This window comes from Thermobia domestica, chromosome 1 (assembly GCF_964235325.1).
Source record: "Thermobia domestica chromosome 1, izTheDome1.hap1.1, whole genome shotgun sequence".
Classification (NCBI taxonomy): Eukaryota; Metazoa; Arthropoda; class Insecta; order Zygentoma; family Lepismatidae; genus Thermobia; species Thermobia domestica.
In genome coordinates, this window is record NC_137454.1 from 135,721,301 (window position 1) to 135,746,376 (window position 25,076).

General features: G+C 35.7%; 1 protein-coding gene across 2 annotated transcripts in view; it reads left to right on the forward strand.

The window, feature by feature from the left end:
• Positions 1–785: 785 nt before the first annotated feature.
• Positions 786–25,076, forward strand: part of HPS1 (Hermansky-Pudlak syndrome 1 protein) — a 53,823-nt gene continuing 29,532 nt past the window's right edge. Inside the window, exons 1-6 of one of the 2 annotated variants that reach the window (XM_081763551.1) lie at positions 786–1,156; positions 6,982–7,134; positions 10,869–10,981; positions 17,237–17,482; positions 20,809–21,038; positions 23,693–23,865. In XM_081763551.1, coding sequence (XP_081619677.1) covers positions 1,034–1,156; positions 6,982–7,134; positions 10,869–10,981; positions 17,237–17,482; positions 20,809–21,038; positions 23,693–23,865 — 1,038 coding nt within the window. In that variant the 5' untranslated portion in view covers positions 786–1,033. The remainder of the gene's footprint in view (positions 1,157–6,981; positions 7,135–10,868; positions 10,982–17,236; positions 17,483–20,808; positions 21,039–23,692; positions 23,866–25,076) is intronic. The other variant, XM_081763547.1, reaches the window with a different exon arrangement.

Genomic DNA, 25,076 nt, shown 5'->3' on the forward strand with positions numbered 1-25,076 from the left:
CTGTCCCCCCAATAATCCGATTTGAAATGTGTATTTTTTTTGGGGGGGGGGAGAAATGTGATAATTTGTGTACGACTGCCACAAAGGAAACTGAGATGAAATTGATGTCCCTTGCTGTATAATATACAACAGGGTTCACTTCAGAAATTAGATTCATCTACCGTAATATGAATCTCATATTCCTCCCCCCCCCCTTCCGACAATAAGCCTCAAATCTGCCCGCCTCCCAATGTTGAAAACAACTCTGCTTCCCTGATTCTACACAGCATTGTTTTTCAACTTCATAAATATTTTGAACATCACTTAAAAAAAAAAAAAAAAAAAAAAAGATTATGGAACGGTCTTATCCGTCTCCTCCAATGTTGAAGGCAGATTTGCGCCGCTGTTTGTCAGTGCTCTTTTGAAACACCCTGTATGCAAGGATGTGAAATATGTTGTGAGGCTTTCGGTTCCCGAGTTGTGGGCGGCCAATTTTTTTTATTTTTACTTTAACTACCCACTGTTATCCCTTTAGGCTAAAGGAGACGGGTGACGAATAAAAGTGAATGTGAAATTATTTTTTGTGTCCTTCTACCGGGAACCAAACCGGGGACCACGTGTACCAAAATTGTATGTGGCGGCCACTAGACCAGCGGGGAAGGCTTCGCGGTCAAATTTAGCTTCATATTTTGGAAAACAGAAACTCATGCATTAGACTCACTCGACCGGGATCAAACTGGGCATGGTGGCCTGGTAAAGCTATATAAGCGTGTAAAATTGAGTCAATTGAAGAGTTTTCTTCAACATTCTGTTTTAGATGGGACTAAAATAATTTTGTGCGAACACTGCCTAGTCCCTTCCTAGTTATGGGTTGCAGACGACAGTTTAGGGAAGTAGTAATATATGCATATTTGTTCATCTAAAAATATTTTATTCACCGCCTGGCAACTATGTTCCATGTTTATTTATTTTCTTGATGTCGTCTGTTCCGAAGGAAGTTAATTTAGGTTAAACTTACAAAAAATTAATACACGGTATTGCATTCATTGGGAAAATGAAGTGCATATTGATTTTTGATCATTTAAATGACATTATATATACAAAGTACAATAGAAAGTTTTTAAGGCGCATGAGAAAAGTAGCACGAGCTCAAGGTTTGATGCAAGATCATGATAAGGTAGGGAAATGACTATGTGGTATGATTTTTTAAAGTAATTTGAACAAAACAGAGTCTGCTATTAAAGTAAAAGTGTATTTCGGTTAAGTGTAAAGGTTTTTCCTATTGTATCCTGGTACAATAATTCCATTATTGGCCTTTGTGCCGCGGAGTAGGTTCAGTATTTTCAGGCTGAAAAACGTGAAATTTTTGTCATTTTCATAGTTATTACCTTCGAAATGTTATTACAAATGCTATCTAGCCGAGCCAGGGCAGGGCTGCAGCAGGGAAGCCGGAACGGAAACGAGAGGTACTTCCGTAAGTAGCAGGCGCGTCAGCGATGGGGAGTGCGCATAAACGAGGATGATCCCTAGAAACGTGAGGTTAAGTGCTTCCTTAACACATTCACTGGGAGTAAGTGCTGTATCGCTGGACCCATTTGAGGAAATTTACCGGGTGAATTGGAGAAATTATTTAAGTTTGTGAGGAAAAATAAGTAAAAGTCAGGTAAGGATAAAAGTTAAGTGATTGTGGTGGTTGTTCTTGATGTTGTAAGCGGCACTGTATTTGGAGGCGGATGGACTATTTTGCGGAGAGGTACACTTGTATTACTATATGGAACCATAGATTGTAAAATGTACAGAAAGATTTGGGCAAGTCTAATTTGCCCTTTTCATGTCGAGATCAGAATCCAAGCAACCCCTACGGGGATTCTAACCCGTTCCACTACTACTTATACTATGGATCCGTATAATAATACTGCACACCTAATGTAACGTAATCTAACGTAACTTAATGTAATCCGAGCAAATATAACCGAATGCAGTATATTTTCGTACATTTTCGATTTTCAAATTGGTCCGGCGATACAGCACTAATGCTCATTCACTGCAATTACTCGCCTTCACAGTTTGTACACTAAATAATAGCACCTTTTCCAACAACTTTGTCCTCCCCCCCTTAAAAAAAAAGTACCTTTCACTGCCGACTTTTGCCAACGAGATTTCACACCGTCACAATGTTCACATGTGAAAACCATCCACTTTTTTGTGTTAATGTTTTTCGTTGATGGTACGCTAATATTCTCACCATTATTATGTCTGCCCCCACATGTTGATGGATACCCGGGTTTATTCTGTGTGTCTAATTTGTGTTGCATTATAAGGCCTTTTAATTGATTCCTTTGTCATCTAGTATTGAACTGAACCATAATGGAGACTTGGCGTTGGCGTCTGCGTTTATTATTAATATGTGATCATGGTAAGTATTGCATATATCGTGTAGTATATTTAGAAAACCTTGAATTGGAAAGTTAAATTGGTAACATATTTTAGGCTAATTAATATGAAGCATGTATTTCCGTTTCAATTCCAGTATAGTTAAACAATTTATTGCAAAGATAATTATTTCAGCAAAGATTATTTCTACCTGGGATCCCTGTTTACCATATAAGTTGTTGAGTTTTTGGGTTTATAAAATGCAATACCGGTGTACAGTTATTACTTCTTCAAATATTAATTTCTTCTGTACTTATTGTTATTGGCTTTTGTTCACTTGTAGTTTTGCAGTTTCGTTCTATTCAATTTTGTATTCCATTATTTATAGAAACGTCTGTTTTATTAATATTGGTTGATTTAATTTTAGTGTGATCTTCCATTCTGCTTTTGTCCCTTAGTTGTTTAGAAGGTGATTTTTGTCCGTTTATCTCCTTGGATTCAGTTGTCAATTTTGGGATATCTGCGTAGTCTTTACCCATAATTTATTTTAGAGATTATCCTGTGACGAATGGCCTTCCAGGAGGAGCATTCAGTTTTAGTTTTTACTGAACAAGCTATTTTCCGTAACTTACAAGGAGTGCGTGATGGTGGGTTGTTCTTGTTATTTTTTTATTTTTATTTATTTATTTATTTAGTGATTGTTGTTACCGCAAAATGCATCCTGAGAATCAAAATGAAATCATCCACTGCTATGGTCTGGTAATTTAGAGAAAGCCTTTCGAATTTTTAAGAAATAATATCTAATCTTAGCTTTACTACTATTACTATGTGGCATTTGGCTCTTCTTTTTGGGCCTGCACAGAATCTTGTTTTCAAATTAGAGTTAGTCTCCTCCAAAAGTTAACATCACAGGCCTTTTTTGAGATTCACTTAACACAATTCAGGGAGTTCTGCAGAGACCGAAACAAGCAATAATCCGATGGCGTCAGGTCCGAGCTATATAGTGGATACATCAAAGTCTCTCAGCCAAGTTCTCTCAGTTTCTTACGGGTTGTTGAGCTCTTCCGTGGCTAAGTGGTTAGCGTACGCGCCTTTGGCGTGGGAGACCCGGGTTCGATTCCCGGCGGGAGCTCATGTGGTTCGGATTCCACGTTAATCAGTAGGTCCACGTCTCATATAGCCTCGCTGCTGAACGGGACGTTAAACTCAAAATCAACTCAACTCTTACGGGTTGTTAAAGATGTATACGGTCTGACGTTTCCAGCGTGGTACGAGGGTCACTACGAAAATTTTGAGATGTGAAATAACTTACATACTTAAAATCAATTTAACACTTACATTTTCTCAAAGTATTCACCATTACACTGTACACACTTTGGCATCCTCGAAAACCACTTTTGGAAGCAGTGTTGATAGCCTTTTTCTTCAAGTGTTGAAAGTTCATTCTCGTAAGCCACTACAGCTTCTTCAGGGCTGCAAAATCTCTTCCCACGCATGCGATCTTTGATCCTGGGGAAGAGAAAAAATCACACGGGGCCAGGTCAGGGCTATACGGCGGATGAGTCATAAGTTTGACCTCCGTAGATTCTAAAAACTGAATTATGATGTTGGCAGTGTGTGCGGACGCGTTGCCATGATGAAGCAGGATCCCACGCAATCAAGTTCTTGGAAGCCGTTCCCGAAGCTTCTGGAACACTTTTGTTAGGCAAACAGTGGTGTACCACTGAGCAGTAACAGTCCTTGTTCTTCAACTGGAACAGTTGCAACATGGCCAGATTTGGAGAATAAAGTTGCGACCATCTTCTTCCCCACACTTCGCGGTCGCTTCACTTTCGTGGGTGGATTTTCGTCTGGAAAGATCAAAACTGTAGACTGGCGTTTATTTTCAGGGTCAAATTGATAGATCCAAGTCTCATCACCAGTAACAATGTCAGAGACGCGTCGAGAATTGCCTCCATCAAATCTTGCAAGCATTTCTTCACACCATTCCACACGCATGCGCTTCTGCTGTTCAGTCAAAGTGTGAGGCACGCAACGAGATGAAACCTTCCTAAGCCCAAGATGATCATGAAGAATTTTTGTTACTGCTGGCGATTCAATATTCACTGTAGATTCAATGTCCTTGAAAGTTGTTCGAGGATTTTCTCGAATCATTTGTTCCACAGCGGCAATGTTTTCATCTGACACAGCTCTTGCTGGACGTCCTGCTCTCTCTTCATCTTTAAGCGATGTCCGGCCTCTTCTGAATTCACCAAACCACCGAAAAATTGTAGCACGGGAAGGAGCAAGGTCCCCAAATGCCCCCTGCAAACGGTCAAGACTTTGCGTCTCGTTCAAACCATTTTTGAAATCATAAAGGATCATTGCCCAAAAATGTTCCCTTTTGAGCTGCATTCTAGACAGCAGAATACTGCTCACATCAACAAACAAGTGAAGGCGATACGGCCACGCCGATAAGCGAGGCGAGTTGAAACTTGCTTCGCTTCTTTGTTCTGGATACCACTACCTTTGCTCTGGATACCACTTCTTGGTTCGATCCCAGCTCGCGCCAAGTGAGCTTTGTGGTAGACGAACACCGTGTGCGTTGGTTTTCTCGGGGTTCTCCCGTTTCTTCCCACTTTTTTCGTTCTACTATTTCATTCAATTCTCATCATCACCGTCTCCTTTAACCTAGCCGGCATAATCGTGGAACGTAAAACTTAAAGATTTCATTTTATTTCAAATGTACAGCATAACTGACCTTCTGGGCGTCAGTGTGGACTTTGCCACAAATTATGGGAACTTCTCCTCGCTTACCACGATCTTTTTCGGACATAGTTGTCATAGGTTATCCATTTTCCTTCACTCATGGACAACCGCTTCACAAATTGCTTGACTTCGTTATGTTTCAGTAGAGATACGCAGATAAAAATTCGATCAAGTAAATGTCTTTGAGTTATTTCATGTGATATCCAAACGTCGAGCTCTTTTGAAATAGTTTAATATTGTAGTGATGAATATTTAGGTCATTGGAGATGTCCTTACTGCTTATATGGCAGTCGTACTCGATTTTTGCCAGTGTGTCATCCATTTTTGCAGTGATTGATCGACCACTGCGAGGAGCATCTTAGTGATCGAAATTTCCAGAACGAAAGCAACTGAACCATCTTTTAGCTGTTGCTTCAACAACGTAGCTTGCCTATAAACAGCACAAATTTCTTCACGAGCCTGGCAGCATTTACGCCTTTATCAAAATAAAGTTGTAAACTGTAGCGCAGTTTGGCGGAAAGTTCACTCGTCTTCACGGCGCAATACTTTACGATTGATTATAAGAACTTCAAGACTTTTTGTACATTTACTAGCTGCAATTTGTCAGCTGTGAAATAACGATAGATCTGACCCGCAGTAACTCAATACTCTGACATTTGGGATACTAACGCCTTATCGTGCTCAAAAGGCTTATTACGTTTTAGACGACCTGATATATACTGCATCGAAAATAATTGTCTACCGAAGGAATCCTTCAGTTAAATGTAACATTGATTATCGTTTCTAGAACTTATGCCGTTGTAACAGATTTTAGGAGATAATTTAAAAGTAAAATATGCTTAAATGTTACTAATTGATCTATTAACAGTAAATAAAATTGTTATATCTTAAAACATCCGACAGACATGAAATTTGCAAATATTGTAGAGGCACTCCTCCCCTCTTCCTCAGTGGATGTTTAATATAAAAGAAATAGAAGAAAATGTTGCTACAAAAAATACATGAGGTATGAGCGAATTACTCAGCAAACTAATGTTATTATAATATACACTAACAGAAAATTTTTAAACTTCAGACACTTACATACATACTGAAGAAGTATTTGTTATGTGATAAGATTTGTGTATAAAAACTATGAACCAACTTTTCTCTGTGCTGTTGAACTCAACTTCTGGTGCAAAAGAATACAGAAAAGTTTAATTTCACAGCCCATTAATGTATATGGGGAAGTATTCTTGTCTTTTCTTTGAAATGCACTAGAATTTTATTGCTATTTAAAAATTTGCATCCTTCTATAATACAGTGTTTCAAAGGCTTCTATTCTCCGTTTTTCCTCTTCTAGTGTCCATGCCTCACTCAGTTGAGTGCTGCACTCTACACACGTGCTTTCTTCAACTTTTTTTTTTTTTCACCTCTATGCCGATACTTCCGATTAGAAGCGTCTGTTTTTCTTCAAATGTCTTCTTCGTCTGAGCGATTCTTAATTTTACATCTTGTTTGCACCTATTAAGCCATATCCCGCGTTGTTTTATCTTCTAACAGAATTTTTGCATTTAAACCACTAGGTGATCTCATACTTTGATTTTTCTTATTATTTCTTTTCTAGCATATCTCATAACGTTTGCTTGTTCTTGTTGATGTTCATATTGAATTTGCTGCTAGCTGATTGAGTTTAATCCTGCTTTTAATTTTTCCTTACTGTCTGCCAACAGTACAATATCGTCCCAAATCTGAGCGTTGATATTATCTGTCCGAGTACAGTTGTTGTAAGGCTGTGACTTTTTAGGTATTAATAAATTAGACAATAAATAAATTAATTAAGTGTTATAAAATGTTCGTTATTAGTGAATTAGATTGTTCATTTTTTTTCATTTGTTTCAGGAAGATGATGATGCAGATATTAAACTCAGTACTAATGTTCTCATACAGTTGTTCTCACCTATTATTACGTCACAGAGGATTATGAGTTGTCAATTTGGAAATTCATATACATCTATACAATGTGTAGATGGCTCCAACATGGTATTTGAAGAGGTAAATAGCATTAAGCGAAAATAAGGAATCTAATGAAAGTTATATATATATTAAATACTAAGGAGGAGATATTTCATCACAGATGTAACGAAATTTATTTATTTGTTTATTTTTGTATGTAATTTCAAAATTTTTTGTTTTAATAACACAGTTACTCATTTGCATGTATGGGGCCGCGGTGGCTCAGTGGTAGAGCGTTCACCTCTGGTGCATGGGGTCCCGGGTTCAAACCCTGCTTCCGCCAAGTGAACTTTGTGGTGGACAAACACCGTGTGCGTGGGTTTTCTCGGGGTTCTCCCGTTTCCTCCCACTTTCTTCATTCCACCATTTCATTCATTTCTCATAATCACCGTCTCCTTTAGCCTAACCGGCATAACCGTAAGACGTAAAACTCAAAGATTTCATTTTTTTCATTTGTATGTATGTAACAGTATAGTTTTATATGCAAATAAAAATGAAATGAATATTATTAATTAGAACAAATACACACTAAAGGCATTAGAAAAAATTAATTCCCAGTCGCGAAAACTTTTCTGAAAAATAAAGTGAAATATTTTTTATCGCATGATGGAATTCATTGTTTTTCTTTAAAAAGAGCAAAAACTGTACTGTTTTATTTGATATTTCCGTTTTACTTAGTATCATATTCCGTATAAGTAAATTCAATTAAAATAAACATAAGAAGATACTCATAAAAGAGATGAGGATCATTTAAATTACAATAATTGCTTTTAAAATTCGTATGATAGTATAGCGTATATCAGGGCCGTATTTTTATATTGTGCGCCCATGTGCTCAAAATAATTTGCCTCCCCCCGAAAACGACCAATATTAGAGTTGAATTCATAGTTTTTGGGGTCGCTAAGATGAAAAGTAACAGTTTTAATCCGATTCAACTTCAAAGTCATACTCCATTCCCCAGGGAGGGGCAGGATTTTAAAAGTAATCGAAAACGACAGATATTAGTGTTAAATTCATAGTTTTCGAGGTCGCTGAGCTTAACGGTATGAGTTTTCATGATGTTCAAGTTGGGATGGGGGTGAGAGAGGATGACTTTTTCTTAAAAATAATCAGATAAGTTTGCTAATTAGTAACGACTGTAGTAAGAGCGAATTAAACACATTAACATATTTTCTCGCCCTTGCGCGGGACTGTGCAGGTTGCTAGTTTTAAACACTATTTTATTATGAATCTTAAAAGAATTCCAAAATTTTGTCTCCCCCTAAATTCTACCGCCCTGTGTTCGAGCACAGAATAGCACTTACCTAAATACGGGCCTGGCGTATATCATATTGTTCTTCGAGATTTCTAAATTCAACAAAAGACAGCCAAGATAGACCCAGCAAGGATTATTAGGTGGAAAAATTCATCAAGTTTTGTAGAATACAACGCATTGTAACATAGTTCCATCTTTTCTCCGTTAGGTGTAGCAGTGTCGCAATTGTGGCGTGTACAGATGAATTAGAACTCTACAATAAATAGGCATCTATGGACGTAACAAATATTACAGAACATTCCCGTGGGCTGTTGCTTTTGTGCTGGTAAACGAACAGGCGTCTGAATCCCCTGCAAGATCATATTACTATATGAGAGGTTAACTTAGAGCTTAACATGAAATCCGAACCATATGAGGTGCTACTTGGAATCTTGGACTCTTTGTGAATGCTGCCAAGACCATTGCTTATGTTCTCTCATCAGTAGCATTTATAGACCTACCATTACTAGGTTTGTCCGCAACATTTCCCGTTTCACAGAATTTGACTATTACGGATACAACTGTGCTATGTGAAATTGGTGGCTTATCTGGATGGTGTTAGACCTAGTTTAAACCTGGTCCTACTGCCTGGTTTTACTATGGCATGGCAGCTCCGTAACCTGGGATCACTTCTATTCTTTTGTCTCTCATCAGTGCCATCTTATTTGCCTACAAGAAAGCAAAATTTTATAACTTTCAAATGATAGGTATGTGAAATCGATTACATAAATGGATTCAGAGGAATTTTCTATTCTTATTTGATGCCCCATTAGATCCCCTTTCCATTTAATAAAATTGACCTCGATCCAATATGGCTGCAATGATTCAGAAGTACTCTCAAACGTAGGGCCTTTATTCCAATGTACAATGATGAACTTGGAATGGCCGATACTTCCTTCATTTTGGAGGAGGGTGTTGACTCATCCTGTATTTCTTAATAGTTTCTCTACGTTAATATAGATTGTCCATGATCTTCAGGTACTGGACAGTATTTGGGTATTTTCATTTTTTTTTTTATTTATTTATTTAACAATCACCAGATACAGCTCAGAGGCCATTTTACACTGGATATCCAACAACAACAATAACAATGGAAAGGATTTGGGAAGGTATCGGCCAGGGCCTGTTTACTAGGTACCATCCCGGCATTTGCCTGGTAGAACTGAGGGAAACCCTGGAAAACCTCCGTCAGGATGGTCGGCGGGATTCGAACCCACGACCTTCCGAATGCGAAGCCAACGCTCTACCACTTGAGCTACTTCGCTCGGTATATATTGGAATCCATTATTTGAAATAAAATTATAACTAAAAGTGAACGTGAAAGTCGCATGTTAAGAGAAACCAAAAAATAGTTTTGATCATATGTTAATGTTTTCATTGTTTACACAGTTTATATACTATAGAAATAAAAGTTATTTTACATACCTAGTTGTTTTAATTTTTAATTATGACCTAGTGTTTCCTTTCCTTACACTGGAAGCTTTATCTGTGGTTGGACCTCTGAAGAAAATATCAAGATTCTATTTACGTACTTGCCACGCTGCCTTCGTCCTTATATTTGAAAGATAGTTCTGATTTTGAAACTTGAACTCCAAAAATTCTTCTTAGTATTTAAACACCAAATGAAACAATTATTTACGGCCACTATATTAAAAATGTTAATTATCATTGCATAAAATAGCAATTCTTCACACAGTCACTACGTATTAATATAGCCAGAAGTGAAAATTGAATAACCATTACAAAAATTACTGAAGAGAAATTTAATTAATTTTTACGTGGATTTGGTGGGATTTCCTAGGTTGATGGTGATTCCAGCTTCTATCTAAATAACCCTATTCCAGGTTTAGTTCTGGCATCTTAGTCCTAATAAAATATGATTCATACATAGCCTTTTCTATGATGTGTTACTGAAGATGTGTTACAGAACATTTTGACCATTTTAACGAAATGCCTGTAAGCTACCAAATGTTTGAATAAACTCGAAATAACTAGATCTTGGTCTTTGACCACTAATGTGTTCCATTAATTTCGTGGTTACATTTCTTTTATTCATATCCGTAGAGTGTTTAAATTATCAGAATAATTTTTGGAACTCAAGTTTTAATATCAGAACCACAGTATCTTTCAAATACAAGGAAGAAGATAGCGTGGCAAATATCTGTATAGAATCTCGATCTTTTCTTCAGAGATTCAACCCCAAATAAGCTTCCAGTATAAAGAAGAGAAATGTTTGGCTGTAATTAAAAACTGAAACAACTCAGGTATGTAAAATAGCTTATATTTCTATAGATTTGATTAGTCGCATTCTGTAGAAGACCGTAGAAAGAGATTGAAATCATAGTCATGGAAAATAAACCTGGCACAGTGGTGAACATTGCCTTTTTTTCAGTTGATATGTAATGCGGCAAATACCGCTTTATCATATTATTATTATTATCGGTATAATATAAATAATTACTGTTATTTTCTATTTCAGTATATGGGATACATATTTATAAATATAAGTTTAGACGATATTAGCTTTATGAAACGAACTCTTGGAATCTGCATTTCTATTGTGCAGCATTTGTGTGGACCTGATGTTTCTTTGTAAGTATTAAACCAGACTCTTTTAGTTTACAGTGTGCAGTTGTTTGTAAGTGTGAGTGTGGTATTTTTTAAATTCTTTAAGAAAGCACTAATAAATATGCTTACTCTGAGAATTAGCAGTTTTTGCATACTACTACTGTTTTGACATCTATATGCATTTTGTTGCTCCCATACATCATAGCTAGCAATATTTTGTACTGTAGAAAAATTATATATGTGATTCTAAATTTGTCGAAAACACTTTAAGGAGTGTTAAACACATTGCAACAAACATTGTTTCTAATATAAGTATATCCATAACTTAAACGTATGAAGTTATGACGAAGACGATGGCATAATTGACGAAAAATTGCTTAAAACTGAAGCATAGTTTACCTCTGTGTATACAACAAAACATTATACACATTAATTTTTACAATAAAAGTTCAAAGGAATTGCCGTCAACAGTAATGCAACTGTTCCAGCAGTAACAGGAATTCTGATATCGAGTGCCTAGGGTAAAAAATGCAAGCTTCGTGCGTAAGAAATCTTCAAATGTCTTGTTGGAAGAAATCGGAACTTGGTGAACTAAATGAGTATGGGGACAAGATTAATTCCTTCTCTTCCCTTCCGTGCCGAAGTGATATTTAACACACATCAGTGCTAAAATGTATTAGCATTCTATTTATTGAAACCACTTGCGACGTGTTAAAGTGTCTGCAATATCGTGAAGCAATTTCAGCAAGAGCTCATAAAAAATAAAAAATATAAATATAAAATAAAATAAAAATGAAAATAAATGACTTCTTTTTGCCTAGTCAAGGTAAAAACTAGTTTGACTATCAGGAAGTTGTGGACGATACTCACCTAAATATTGACAGAAAATTGATCGTGGTATGTTGGCCCGTAGAGTAATTTTTTTACTCAGTTATATTCATTGTGTACAGTAAACACTTCCTCACGTGTAAAAATGGTATATTTGTTACCGGTACATGTGCTGGAAATTGCAGCTGAACACTGCTCGGCAGTAAAAAGAAAGAAGGAAAAAAAGGGCGACAGAATTCTACGCATAGACGATAATTCTTAGCTTTTGAAGAAAAATTCTTTGTAAGTGGAAGGGGTACGGCCGAGCTTATGTCGAGACTAACTTCAATTTCTCGTAATTTCTAGAGTTCTCACTCTTCTTTGGCCGGTATTATACCTGCTGCCATAGAATAATCAGATTTCACTATCCCAGCAGCAGGGTTGGCTGGTTTAAACCAACTGGTTTAAACCAAAAAACGAAAAATGTTCGTAAAAGTGTAACTGTTCGTAAAATCTTGATAAACACACATTTGTGGGTTATCACGTTTCACTCCCATATATTATTCGTACTATAATCAGACCTAAATTCCCATTCTTTACTCAAAGAGATTATATTACAAAAGCAACTTTTTTTTTTTTTTTAATGTAACTTTATGGATGTTTCTTTTGTGATTTTTTTAATAGTTTGTTGTTATTATTATTATGCAACCAAAGGAAAATTCTAAAGATTGTTTCGTTTTAATAATGTTTGCTATTGATAAAATACATCGAAATGCCGTACTTTTTTTAGGGAGGGGGGTCATACAAACCCCACGAGAGGCAATTATTGAAATAACAAGAATCTTTGGTAACTATTTATGTATAAATGGGTCAGAGGCAAAGTGGACTCAAATAATTCGTATCTTTATTCACTTTTCTTATTGATATGCAAAATATCGTTATATTTCTTTAACTTGGACTAATAAAAGTCGTAGTGAACTGACTTGAACTAAATTAGTTCTTCTGTACTCTGTAGTACTTTGAAATTGTCCATATGAAATTTTGTATAATGGTTACACTTGTGCAATTATTTATCTTTTTGTCCTGTCCTAATGACTCTTGACGATTATATTAACAAATATGCAAAGATCAGTCAACGTATTTTTATCAGGAGTCCTTCGTGAGTAAGTCGGCAGACGTATCGCATTTGTGGCCAATTAGTCCCGGTTTCTAGTTCAAATGGAGGACAATTTCTCTTGGATGTAAACCGAGAAGCGGTTTGGATTCCGCTTTAAGCTTATGTGACCCCTTCCAGCATAACCCGGTTGTTGCATACTAACACCAAGGCGAAACAAGCTTATTTCTGTCCATATTTGATATAAATATATAGAGCAAATTATTTAAACCAAAAAAACCTGGTTTAAACCAAAAAAAACGGGTTTTTTGGTTTTTTCAATAAAAACCATGGTTTTTGCCAACCCTGCCCAGCAGTGTAAATACTCCGACATTTTATGATATTGTAGCATATCATAGGTAGCACGTCTCCATTGTTTTGTCGGCAGCTCCGTAGATTAGATACATGCCTGCTTTTTAAATTTTTGAATTGGTCTTCCCCGTGGTTTTCCAACTTGTGACTGTTGGATAGCAGGGAAATTAGATTTAAAGGCATCAGATGTCCCTTTTAACGCTTATACGCTTCAGTTTTGGACATACATTGTATTATATAAGTACAATATAGTTACAGAGACGGAAAGATATTCATTTTAGGAAATTTTTGTTGAGTAATCGTGTATTAACTAGCCTATTTTTCACAATGAGAAAGATTCTTGATTCAATTCGTTTCAGGCAGGTTATTGAAAGAAGGATGATGATAACACTCACAAGACAATCAAATCAAAAACATATCGTCAGTCGAAAATTAAAAAAAAAAAAACAAAAACAAAACACGTAGAACAATTTATTTGAAAGGGGAGGGCATGGTGGATCAGTGGCAGAGTGTTCTGGTGAGTGGGCTCCTGACCAAGTAAGTTTGTGATGGATGGACAACATTGTGTCCTTGGATTTTCTCGAGGGTACTCCCGTTTCCTCCCACCTCATTCGAACAATTCTTTCATCGTCATTCACTTGTCGTATCATCTGTCTCCCTTAGCCTAAAAAGCATAATCGTGGAACGTTAAATTGAAAGATTTCATTTTATTTATTCGAGGTAAGACGTACGTGACTGAATCACGAATCCAACATTCTCAATAAGGAATGTTGGTACACATTATATAATTTTCGTTTCTTATACTGGTAGCCCAGAAGCAAGTTTGGTTCTAGTGACGCATACGTTTGAAAACAGGAGAATTTCATCATGTGAGCACAAGTTGAAGTGAAAAAATATCGTGTATATAGTATAAAGAGGAATTCGGTTAAGTTCCTTTATCTTTCTTCATTTATTTATTACTATGATAAACCTACAATGACTTACAAGCAAAACTAACTTCTGAACTCTTAAGGATGTTTGCAGTATATCCAGTGAAAGTTTAAAATACAAAATATGAAGTTTACGAAAACTTCCTTTTGAGATTGTCAAGTAGGCTATTCAGTTTTTATTTTTATTAATCCTGTCCATATCACAAGAATGAATATTCTGTTTTGCGAGTTATTTCGTATTCAAAAATTACGTGGAGTTTACATCCAATGAATTTTCGGTACTTGGTATATGCATGAGTGTAAAAGTGCATGTGAGAATTTACGTAGGAGTTACTCGGGAAATTGTCCTTGATTGATGTGGTTTTCTAAGAGTAGAGTCTGTTGTATATTTTTTAAATTTTACATGATTATTTTATTGTAAATTGAAATCTATGAAAACGAGAAGTTTGAATTCCTATAATATTTTGTAGTTGGTGAACAGTTGAACGACTAACACGCCAGCCATTAGTGCGCATGGCCTGAGCTTTATTTCCAATGGGAATCTACCCTACAGGGCATAGTTGTGTAATGAAAAATGAAGTAAACAATCCTTTAGTCATCTTCTTATATGCAACCTTGAATATGTTTTTTGTATAACAATTGTTTTCAAAGCTATAGACTATGTGAGACTGGACCTAAAGTTTAATGTGAATCCCTAATAATTTACTCCTATTGGAAATCAATTTTTTTTCAACGCTAACCATTTAGCTACTGAATAGTACTCCAACCAAGTAGATACTTTCAAATATCTAGCATCAACATAAACAGACCAAATCTATAGGCACGAATAAATTAAATGTTGACTGAAAGCAGGGAATTCGTATTATTATTCAGTCTAAATTCTTTTGCCCTCACGGATTCTGTCGAAGAGTTTGATGTTTAAAATATATAGAACGATAATTATGCCTGTATGGTTGCGAAACATGATCACTTACTTTGAGGGAAGAACGCAGACTGGAAGTATTTGAGAATAATATCCTGACGAGAATATGCCAACTGAAGAGGGACAGAAATGGGGAGTGGCAGACATTTCATAATGAGGAACTGCATAATTTATACCGTTTACCTAACATTGTTAAGGTCATTAAGTCTAGGAAGCTCAGGTAAGCAGATCATGTAGCCAGAATGGAAGAAAATAGGAACGTTTCCAAATTTTAACTGGAAATCCAATCGAAAAAAGATCACTATAAAGACTTAGTCGCATACGGAAGGACAATATTAAAATGGATGTTACAGAAATAGAAATACAAAGTAGAAACTGAATCCAGTTGGCTAAGGACAGAAGTCAATGGAGAGCTTTTATAAATGCAGGATTGAACCTTTGGGTTCCTAGGCCCTAGAGTAAATTAGTTAGATATAGTCCCTAATGAATTTGAAAAATAAAGTATTGTATTTACAATGAGCCACATAATCAACTAATGTAAGCAGGAGTTCTTGTTTTACTACAGCCAGTCAAATAGTTAAGTGGCTTACTCTTAGCACATAAGGCGGCGATTCCATTTTCACCAGAGATCCAGTTTCATCGGGATAGGGAATACTGTAGTGCGTGAAAGTAAAATAGTAATAATTATAGTTCGTTGTAGAAAAAAAGGCAAAAACTTCTGAAATAACCGATGAAAATCAAAATGTAGAACATGTTCACCTCTGGTGCGTAGGGTCCCTGGTTCGATCCTAGCTCACGCCAAGTGAACTTTGCGGTGGACAAACCGTGTACGTGGATTTTCTCGGGGTTCTCCCGTTTCCTCCCACTTTATTCATTCCACCATTACATTCATTTCTCATTATCACCGTCCCCTTTAGCCTAGCCAACATAATCGTGGGACGTAAAACAAAGATTTAATTTCATTTTCACAATGCAGAACGGGACACATTGACTTGCACTATTGGTAGCTCATGACGTTACAATTGAATGTTTCAGCAATAAGGAAGTGAATTTAAACACTATGTTTTCCTAATATGTGCAAGAAGCCTTCTGTTATTACTATAATAATTACACGTAATTCTTTATGTAGTTAAGCAGTGTGGTATAATTTTATAATATACACGTGTAAAATCGAGAGAGAATGCCATTTTTGCTATAAACAAAAGAGTTGTATTGCATTTAATGTTTTAAATAATTACTAGCTGAACCTGTGCTCCCTACACAGTGCATCATGTACATGTGAGCATGAATCTCCTTGTCATTTCTCACAACATATATACATGTCCCTTTACAGATACAAGTGAAAGACGTCTTGATAAAAATCAGCAAGGGGTGCCATAAAAGGGAAGATTTTTTCAATATCTCTCACCGGTTGCAAGATTTGAGCGTACTTCCGGTTGTAGTTTCTAATTCATGTATGATCATTGTTTTTTTTTTTCTTTCTTTCTTCTTGAATGCAGTACGTAATAAGAAAATACATTACATACACAATTAATAATAATGCCAGTGATGTATATGATGTTCCTTGGGCAAAACACTCCAAACAATAAAGATTCATAGCCTGAAGAAATGATTATCCTTCATTTTCCATTATCATTTGGCCATGAAACAAACGCCCAAGGGATATGTAACCCCTATATACAAACATATTGTGTTGGAATGTATAACTCATAGGGTATGATGCTTTACTTTTTTGAAATTTCAATACCCAGTGTACCTCTAAAAAATGTAATAAACAAATAACGGCCACATTTTTTAAATATTCAATTAAAACTGAACAATCTGCTGGACAAAATTTTGAATCGATCAGCGAAAACGGCACATTTTTAGTACTTGAGGTTTTCGAGATCTCATTGTCGAAAGGATTGGAGACAAACATATAAAATTTTCTTTGGAGACAAACATATAAACCTAGCATTTTAATATGCGGATTTTATCGAATGTTGAAATTACGTCTTTAATCTATAAAATTTTCGTATTATAAAATAGATACTTTGTAATTAGATAAGAACAGGCTCAAAGTAAACAATTATGAGGTGTAAATATAATAAGTACAATGTTAAATGTACTGTCAAAGTCGATTCAATTTCACTTAATCTTCTGATGTTTATTTTCAGGTTGAAACAGTCGAAGAACCACGCTGCTTTACTCAGTCGTTTGTTAGATACATGGACTGAACTTCAAGACTCAGATCAGGCATTCTTAGTAGAAGCAGTGGAGTTGTTAATGGTGAATCCAGACTTAAATTGTGCAACAATGAAAGCCCTTCAAGAAGCAACAGATAAACTACGCTCCAAAACTGACTTTTCCAAAATTCATGCAATGGTTATTGTAGAAAATAAATTCCTGTCTTTATATTCTAGGTATGAGTATTATTTAACTGTTCGTGTATCTTGTTGTGTAATTTTCGTTACGCAATTGTGGTTTCTTAGTAAGTTAAGACTATTTAATGGCGGAAATACTTATATTTTATCACAGTTATCTAGCGTACATGTTCATATTGTTTGCTACTATGTATCACGTTGTCTGAAAAGTATTGAGCGTTTGGAGGTCAAAAGTGAGAATACATTTATTGTGATGTGAAAATAACATGAAACCACATATGCACCATTTTGTACGGTGAACGTCTACCATTTTTTCGACACCATAATCCCGTGGCTGTAGAACTTCTGCGATTTCTGGTTAAAAATAAATAAATGAAACGTGATTTTCATAAGCCTCTTTTGAAACTAACTTAATACCATTCAGGGAGGCCTGCAGAGACCGAAGCAAGCGATAGTCTAACGGTACCAGGTCTGAGCTATGCAATACATGTATTAAAACTCGCAACCGAGTTCTTTCAATTTCTGACGGATCGTTAAAGATATATGTGGTCTGTAGTCGTCAGCGTGATATTTGACACTTTTTGTGTTGACCATTTCCGGCCGTATGTGTGCGCTAGTGCTAATTGTAGACAGTACAAATCCTGTCTATTGTTCTGCGTGGTGGCATCAACTCGTAATGCACGATGACCTTCCAATCCCACCAAACGCACAACATAAACTTCCTGAGCATCTCTGTGGCCTTTGCCACAGACTTGTGGATTCTCCTTGCTTCGTTCATGATCTTTTTCGTAGATTGTTGCCATAGATTATCCACTTTTCATCACTCATTATCAACCGCTTTAGTAATGGGTCGAGTTCATTACATTTCAGTAGAGGTTTGCAGATAGGAATTCGGTCGAGTAAATGTTTTTGATTTAGATCATGTAACACCCAAACGCCGAGTTCTTTTTGTAGCCAGCTTTCTCCAAATGGTTTAACAGTGGTGATAGATGAGGCCATTGTCGATATCATCACTCGTTAAGTGTCAGTTTTGCTCTACTTTTGTCAGTGTATCGTCGACTTTTGCTGTGATTGATCGCCTACTGCGAGAAGCAGCTTAAGCATCGAAATTTCTAGAACGAAAGTGACTGAACCATTTTTGGCTGTTGTTTTTGATAACGTATCTTGCCCATAAATAGCACAAATTTCTTCACTGGCATATGAAACATTTTCGCCTTTATCGAATTAAAATTGTAACTCTCGCACGTTTTGCGAAAAGTTCACACATCTTCACGACGCAATACCTTACGTCTGATTATAAGAATTCCAGCACTTTTTTTGGACATATGAAGGGTAAGGGAAAAAAAAACAAGGAATGTCCATGTGTGTGCTTTAACGGGTGCTTTGCTCTATCTATTGATGACTCTTGGTACTATTTGTATATGCCATAGATACGTAGATGTAGAAATGTCCAAGGAAAGAGAAAAAGATTTGACTAACCCTATTCATTTTGTAAGTGGTTTTCAATATTAAAACGTCGTTTTCTCGAAAATATAGTTTTGTGACATTCCTTGGTTTCCCCCTTACCCTTCATATACTAGCATTAACTTTCTGCTTTAGAATGACGTTAGTCTTGACACGCTGCGGTTCATATACCCTAAGATTTGGGAACTCATTATACCCATCTGGTGCTCAAAGACTCAATACTTTTTAGACTACCTGATAAAATTCATATTTTCTAGAAATAGAAATTTTCTATATTTCGAAACGAATACTCGATCTCTTAGAACATCAGTTACTGCTCTATGCTGCAAGAGAATGTTTGGTTGGCTAATTGATGTATGTCCGTTTTCAGCACCGAGACTATATGTGAACCAGAGTAACTGTTTAGGGAAGGATTTTTATATATTCAGCAACTACACAAGGCATGTAGAAGGAAAATGAAACTAAAATTAAGTGAACAATAAATCAATTATGTGGTTTTTCGAATATTATTTTTCTCTAGGTAAACCTATTGCGTAAAACATTTTTATGAATAATTTGTATTAACCAAGTTTTAAAACAAAATTTAAGTTATGGTTCACCTCATGTATTAGATGTAAGCAACTAGAGCTTTTGAGATTGCGATATGCATACACGATGATGTTATACGAGAATGCTACTGTGGAATAACTACAGTATTATATAATATACCATAGTAGCATTTGTCATGGTGTATATACATGGAAATCAACTCACTCAAATGCTTCCGTGTACAGTTTATCTAACAATATTTTATCTGCTAATTTTTGTGTTATGATTGAGTAATATTTGTTCCTAAGACAGTAATGTTGTATATTTTCTGCATGTATGGTCTTGTACCAAAAACCGTGGCTATCCATTTTCTTTGGGGGGGAAGGGGGGGATATGTACTTTTATCCGTAAGCAAAAATGAATCTAACAAGTCTAAGTCGTCTTTAGGTGTTAAGAATCTTTAGTTCAAGCCAAAATTCCTTTGTATTATAGCTAGATGGCTGAATTTTTTTTAGCAAGAGTATATAGTCAGTTACTGTTCAAGAGGCATTATCTATTAATTAATATAGACAGACAAGTAAATGTGCAATATTTGTTACTATTTGTGACATTTGAATGTGCTTATGTATTTACCCGACCTGCTTCCCTTGCAGATTATAACTATATTAAAGGATCTGATCAGTATCATCCTCTCTTTTCATTTTACTTATATATATCAAAGGATGATATTAAAATTCCTTTGCATAATGTTCTAGTACTTGGTAAACTAATCAATATTTTTGAACTGATCCTCGTTCTTGCTTGCTTGCTTTGTTGGTTTAAAGTTTAGCGTCCTGCTTAGCATCGAGGTTATATGAGACGTGAATGTACAGCTTAAAGTGGGATCCGAATCACTTGAGCTTTCACCGAGAATCGAACCCAGGTCTCGTGCATCCAAAACGCATACGTTAACAATATAGCCACGGAGAAACTCTTCGTTGTTGCTTGTTTAGTCCTCTCACCCTATGACGTCATAAGCAATATGAAGACGTATTCTTTCAGAATGGAGAAATGTATCGACAATAAAACTGTTCCACTAAGTAGTATTCTATGATATTTTGCTTTCGCAATATTGTGACGAAATAGGGGTGGAACTAATAAGAACCGTTGAAGCACAGATACTTGAAAGACAGGAAATTGATTAGCAAGCATTAAGTAAATGCTTACTTACTTACTTGGTGATATTAGGTTATAAACAATAAAATTTAACATGGTAAAAATTAAAATGAAAAATTCCTGAACCTCATTGTTACCGTATTATAATGTACATGTGAGAAATAATATTGTATTATTTATCTATATGATGTCTGTATTTTTATTTATTTATTCAACAGTCGCAATGCTCAGGATTTATTACCTTCGGACATTATGTTCTTGAGCTTGTTAACTGAGGCATTCCATTTAATACCAGCGAATATGAGCTTAGTGGAGAGTACAGAAAGCGAGGAAAATGATGAATCCAGTGAAGGAGAATTCTTCAGTCCGCCAGCTAGTCCCAGTCAAGTGCGGAAGGAGAGCTCTAAAGCGGAAAGTGACAATGAGGAGGAAGCGGCAAAAATTTCAGGTAATATCAGTTTTTTACTTTCTGTTTTTAAATGATAAATTGTAATAGCTATTTAAAAAGAAGCCTCACACAGCGCTTAGACAAGCTTGTTACATTAAAATTAAAATGAAATCGCAGGGTTTGCTAAACATTAATCTATCCAATGCATACCATTATCATTAAAATTAAACATTAGTAAAATATAAATGTTAGAGGTACTTCATTCATATTCATCACATATTGAATTGAAAGTGGAGATTATGAGTCTCGGTTTCTCGTATTTTTGTCTTTCGTTTCATTTTTTATTCTTTCTACAAAAATTACTGGCGTCTTCAGATATCTTGAATATAGTAAAAACGTTAATATAGTATCTTTATTGTGTACTCAGTATCTGATAATGCTTCTACGTTATATACAAATTTTAGAATGTCTGAAAGAAGAGTTCAGTTTCTGGCGTAATTCACCATAATCAAAAATGTCAGTATATAAACTTCCTTTTTAGATAGTTGGCAGTTTTACTGAAGGAAATGCATATTCTTATACATGGCGACAATGTATACACAATCAGCATTTCTCTACGTTATTATTGGTTTTTGTAAAGTGTAAATATCATCCTGATTACTCAAAATCTTACCTTGTACCCTCAACTTCCATTCATGTTCAAATCATTATTCTCACAATATTTCAGTTTTCCCTGGAATCATTTTGAAATGCAGGCGTACAGGGGGGCCAAGGTAAGATTTTGAGTTTTAAACTATGTATCCAAGAGGACGGTTTAGTAACTACCATCCTTATTAATTTACTTTTATTATATAAACATATATTGTTCATCGCCTATGTTTGGATCATAAGGAACGCCAATACAAATAAAATTTCCACTAATGTTCTCGAGGAACTTTAATAACAATACTTGCTACCACAATACTTATAAACAATAAAAGGGAATTGCACATGGAGTTATCACCAATTAGTAGTTTTATTTTATGTATTTATTTTTTAGTTTAACGTCCCACGGTTATGTATTAAGGCTAAGGGAGACGGTTATAGTGAAATGAATATTAATGGTGAATAAAGAATGTGGGATAAATCGGGAGAACCCCGAAAAAACCCATACACATGATGCTTGTCCACCGCAAAGCCCATTAGGCGGGAGCTAGCTAGTACTTCTTAAGGAATTTGGTTTACCAAAACTCATTCATATACAGTATTTATCCTCTTGAGAAAATATCACCGTACAAACCAAATTCTTTCACGTAATAGACACTTGACACTGCTACTTTTTTCGATTCTACAAAATTTAGTCGCGTATGCAGAAGTGCATGTAGAAGAATGTAGACAGAAAGGAAACTGTAAATTTCGTATTCTCAAAATTCTAGACCAGTAATTGCCAAACCGTCAATCGCGAGCTACTAGTGGCTCGCGGAGGTATTTTCGGTAGATCACGTTAAAGCTTCGATTCATATTTACTAGAAATGTGAGTTTGCAGGAAATAAATGTAAGATAAAAAAAAAAAAAGTTGGTAGTTTCTTGGTTGGTAGCGGTACGGTAGCTCAGAAGCTTTGTAAGTTTGGTGACCACTGCTTTAGATGATGAAAACGGAAGTTTCAAAATATTCAGCGTTGTTCTTTGGAAAAACATACTAAAAATTAAATATAATTCCAAAGTAGAAGCAAAACAAAATTTTTATTTAGGACATTGTTTGATAAGAGATTGTCTGCTGAGGGATTAAAAGAAATTGTGGTGAGAGGAAAGAAACAAAGAAGAAAAGGAAAATAATACAATAGATAGTTATTAAAACTGATAACATCTATGCCAAAACGAAGAGGTTATTTGAAGACCATAATGCATGGAAACTTCTCATTTTTCGGCAAGTGACTTACCAGTAGAAACAGATTCAGTTGTTCAGTTGATTTTAGTTTAGCGCTCCTTTCAGCAGCGAGGCTATATGAGACGTGAACCTACTGATTAACGTGGAATCCGAACCACATGAGCTTCCGTCGGGAATCGAACCCGGGTCTCCCACGCCAAAGGCGCGTACGCTAACCGCTTAGCCACGAGGGAACTCAGCCAGTAGAAACAGAGTACATACGTTAATGATGATTATTTGTATGTACAATTACACTCAAAAATAATACATGCCTCCAGTCATTTGGGAGGATAATATAATAGTAATGATAACAATAAAAGTCGCTTTAAGAATTGAGGAAGACAAAGGAGAAAATGCTTATCAGTTGTGTTGTTCTAAAGTTATTAATATCCTTCATATATGAATAAATGCATTCATCTCTCGGTCTTACCGTTCTCACTGAATATCGGAAGCAACGGATAAAATCGAGCAGCCAATTCGGTTAGAAAATCCTGATTTTCAACTAAAAATGTTAAATTTATTGTATTAGTGTATGTTTTCAGTGTACGGATATTTTACACTGTCAGATTTGGTAGTGTGCTTAATTACAAGTTAAAAAAAAAAAAAAAAAGAATATTCCTTTTTCTTTCGTAGTGTCATTGTGGATATTAACCACTACAGATTTAGTGTCAATGTCGGGAGTTACGGATCGAACCGATGTTACCTCTTTTTGTATGCTTTAAAACGAGGGAGGAGTGTGTTTAAAGAAAGTGTAATAATATTCATCAAATAGTATTTTTTTAAAGGTAACCTGTTCATTGATTTTTAGGTGGAGCGAGAACTCACCCGCAAAATCAGACTGCAAATGAGGAAGTATTTGGTGGAGATCCCGAAGATATTAACAGTCAGTTAATATTACTCGGTTCTCCACCTTCTCTTACGTCTTACGTTGTCCATGTTGGTTTACTTGCAGAAGGAGTCTATTTGTTGTTACTTTTAGAGGTATGTTATAATTTTTATTTAACTTTATTTGTTTATCTATTTTAGTTTGTAGAGTTGGTTTTTAAAAAAAATCACATGTTGGGTCAGATGCTTTTTTTAAAAACATTTTTGCTATATTACTTTTCGTTGCAACATGCAGGAAACGTCAATGTGATCACTAGTGATTTTAGTGATTTTAGTATGAATAGACTGATTTGAGCCAGCTTTCTGTAACTTAAACATGTGCTATCCCTTAAGATAGAACATTGCTGGAATTTTTGTTGCTAGTGAATATCCAAAAGCGAATTTAAGGGCGCTTGTCTGTACCACTCCACTTTTTCATATTTCGATTTTTTTTTTTTTTAATCAGAACCTAATAAGTAAGTATAGTAAACGAAAAATTAGTCACGTCCTTCCAGAACTAACAGTAATTCGTTTTTGTCGTTATAATGACGTCTTACTGGTAACACGTTTCTAATCGACCCATCATCGCTGATGCGTGACCATTGTAGTTAAATGGAATGATTATGTGCCAGTCAGTTGTATGAAAACGGCTCGTCAAGAAGAATCTAAGCAAAGATGTACCAGAATAGCTAGGTCATGCTCATGGGCATGCAGTAAATGAAGTTGCCTGTTTTATTGGTATATCAAAGCGGGCTGTCCAACGTTTCTACATCGAATGATAGAATATGCATGTGAGCGCAAACCTGCGTGAGGATTGTGTTCGCAAAAGGATCCTTACCCAGAAAGATAGAGATGAGTGTTACTTCTGATGAAGGAAAATCGTTACAGTCTTCGAAGACAGGTCCATCTCAATCAACTTCCGTAAGAACACTGCGAAAGTAATTATATGTGATGAATATTTGAAGTTGAGTACGATGAATACGGCCACTTCTTACAGTAGTGCATAAAGTTGCACGTCTTTAGTTGGCTCAACATCACAGACACTGGACTCTATAAATTTGTCGTGTGATCCGACAAGTCGAGTGACATCCCTATCACCGTCTGACGAGGAGTTCTACTGTGCCCCGTGCCTATTACGTCAGCCCAACTATTTCGTTCAAATAATATATATAAAAACAAATAATTCAAAACAAAAGTATTCGTATGTTTTTCATTTTCGAGGGTTGATTTTTCCGTCAGTGAACACAATGTATGTGCAAGGAAACAATCAGAATTGAATCACTGCACATCCGTTCTTATTAGAATTGCAAGGTAAAATTTTCTTGGAA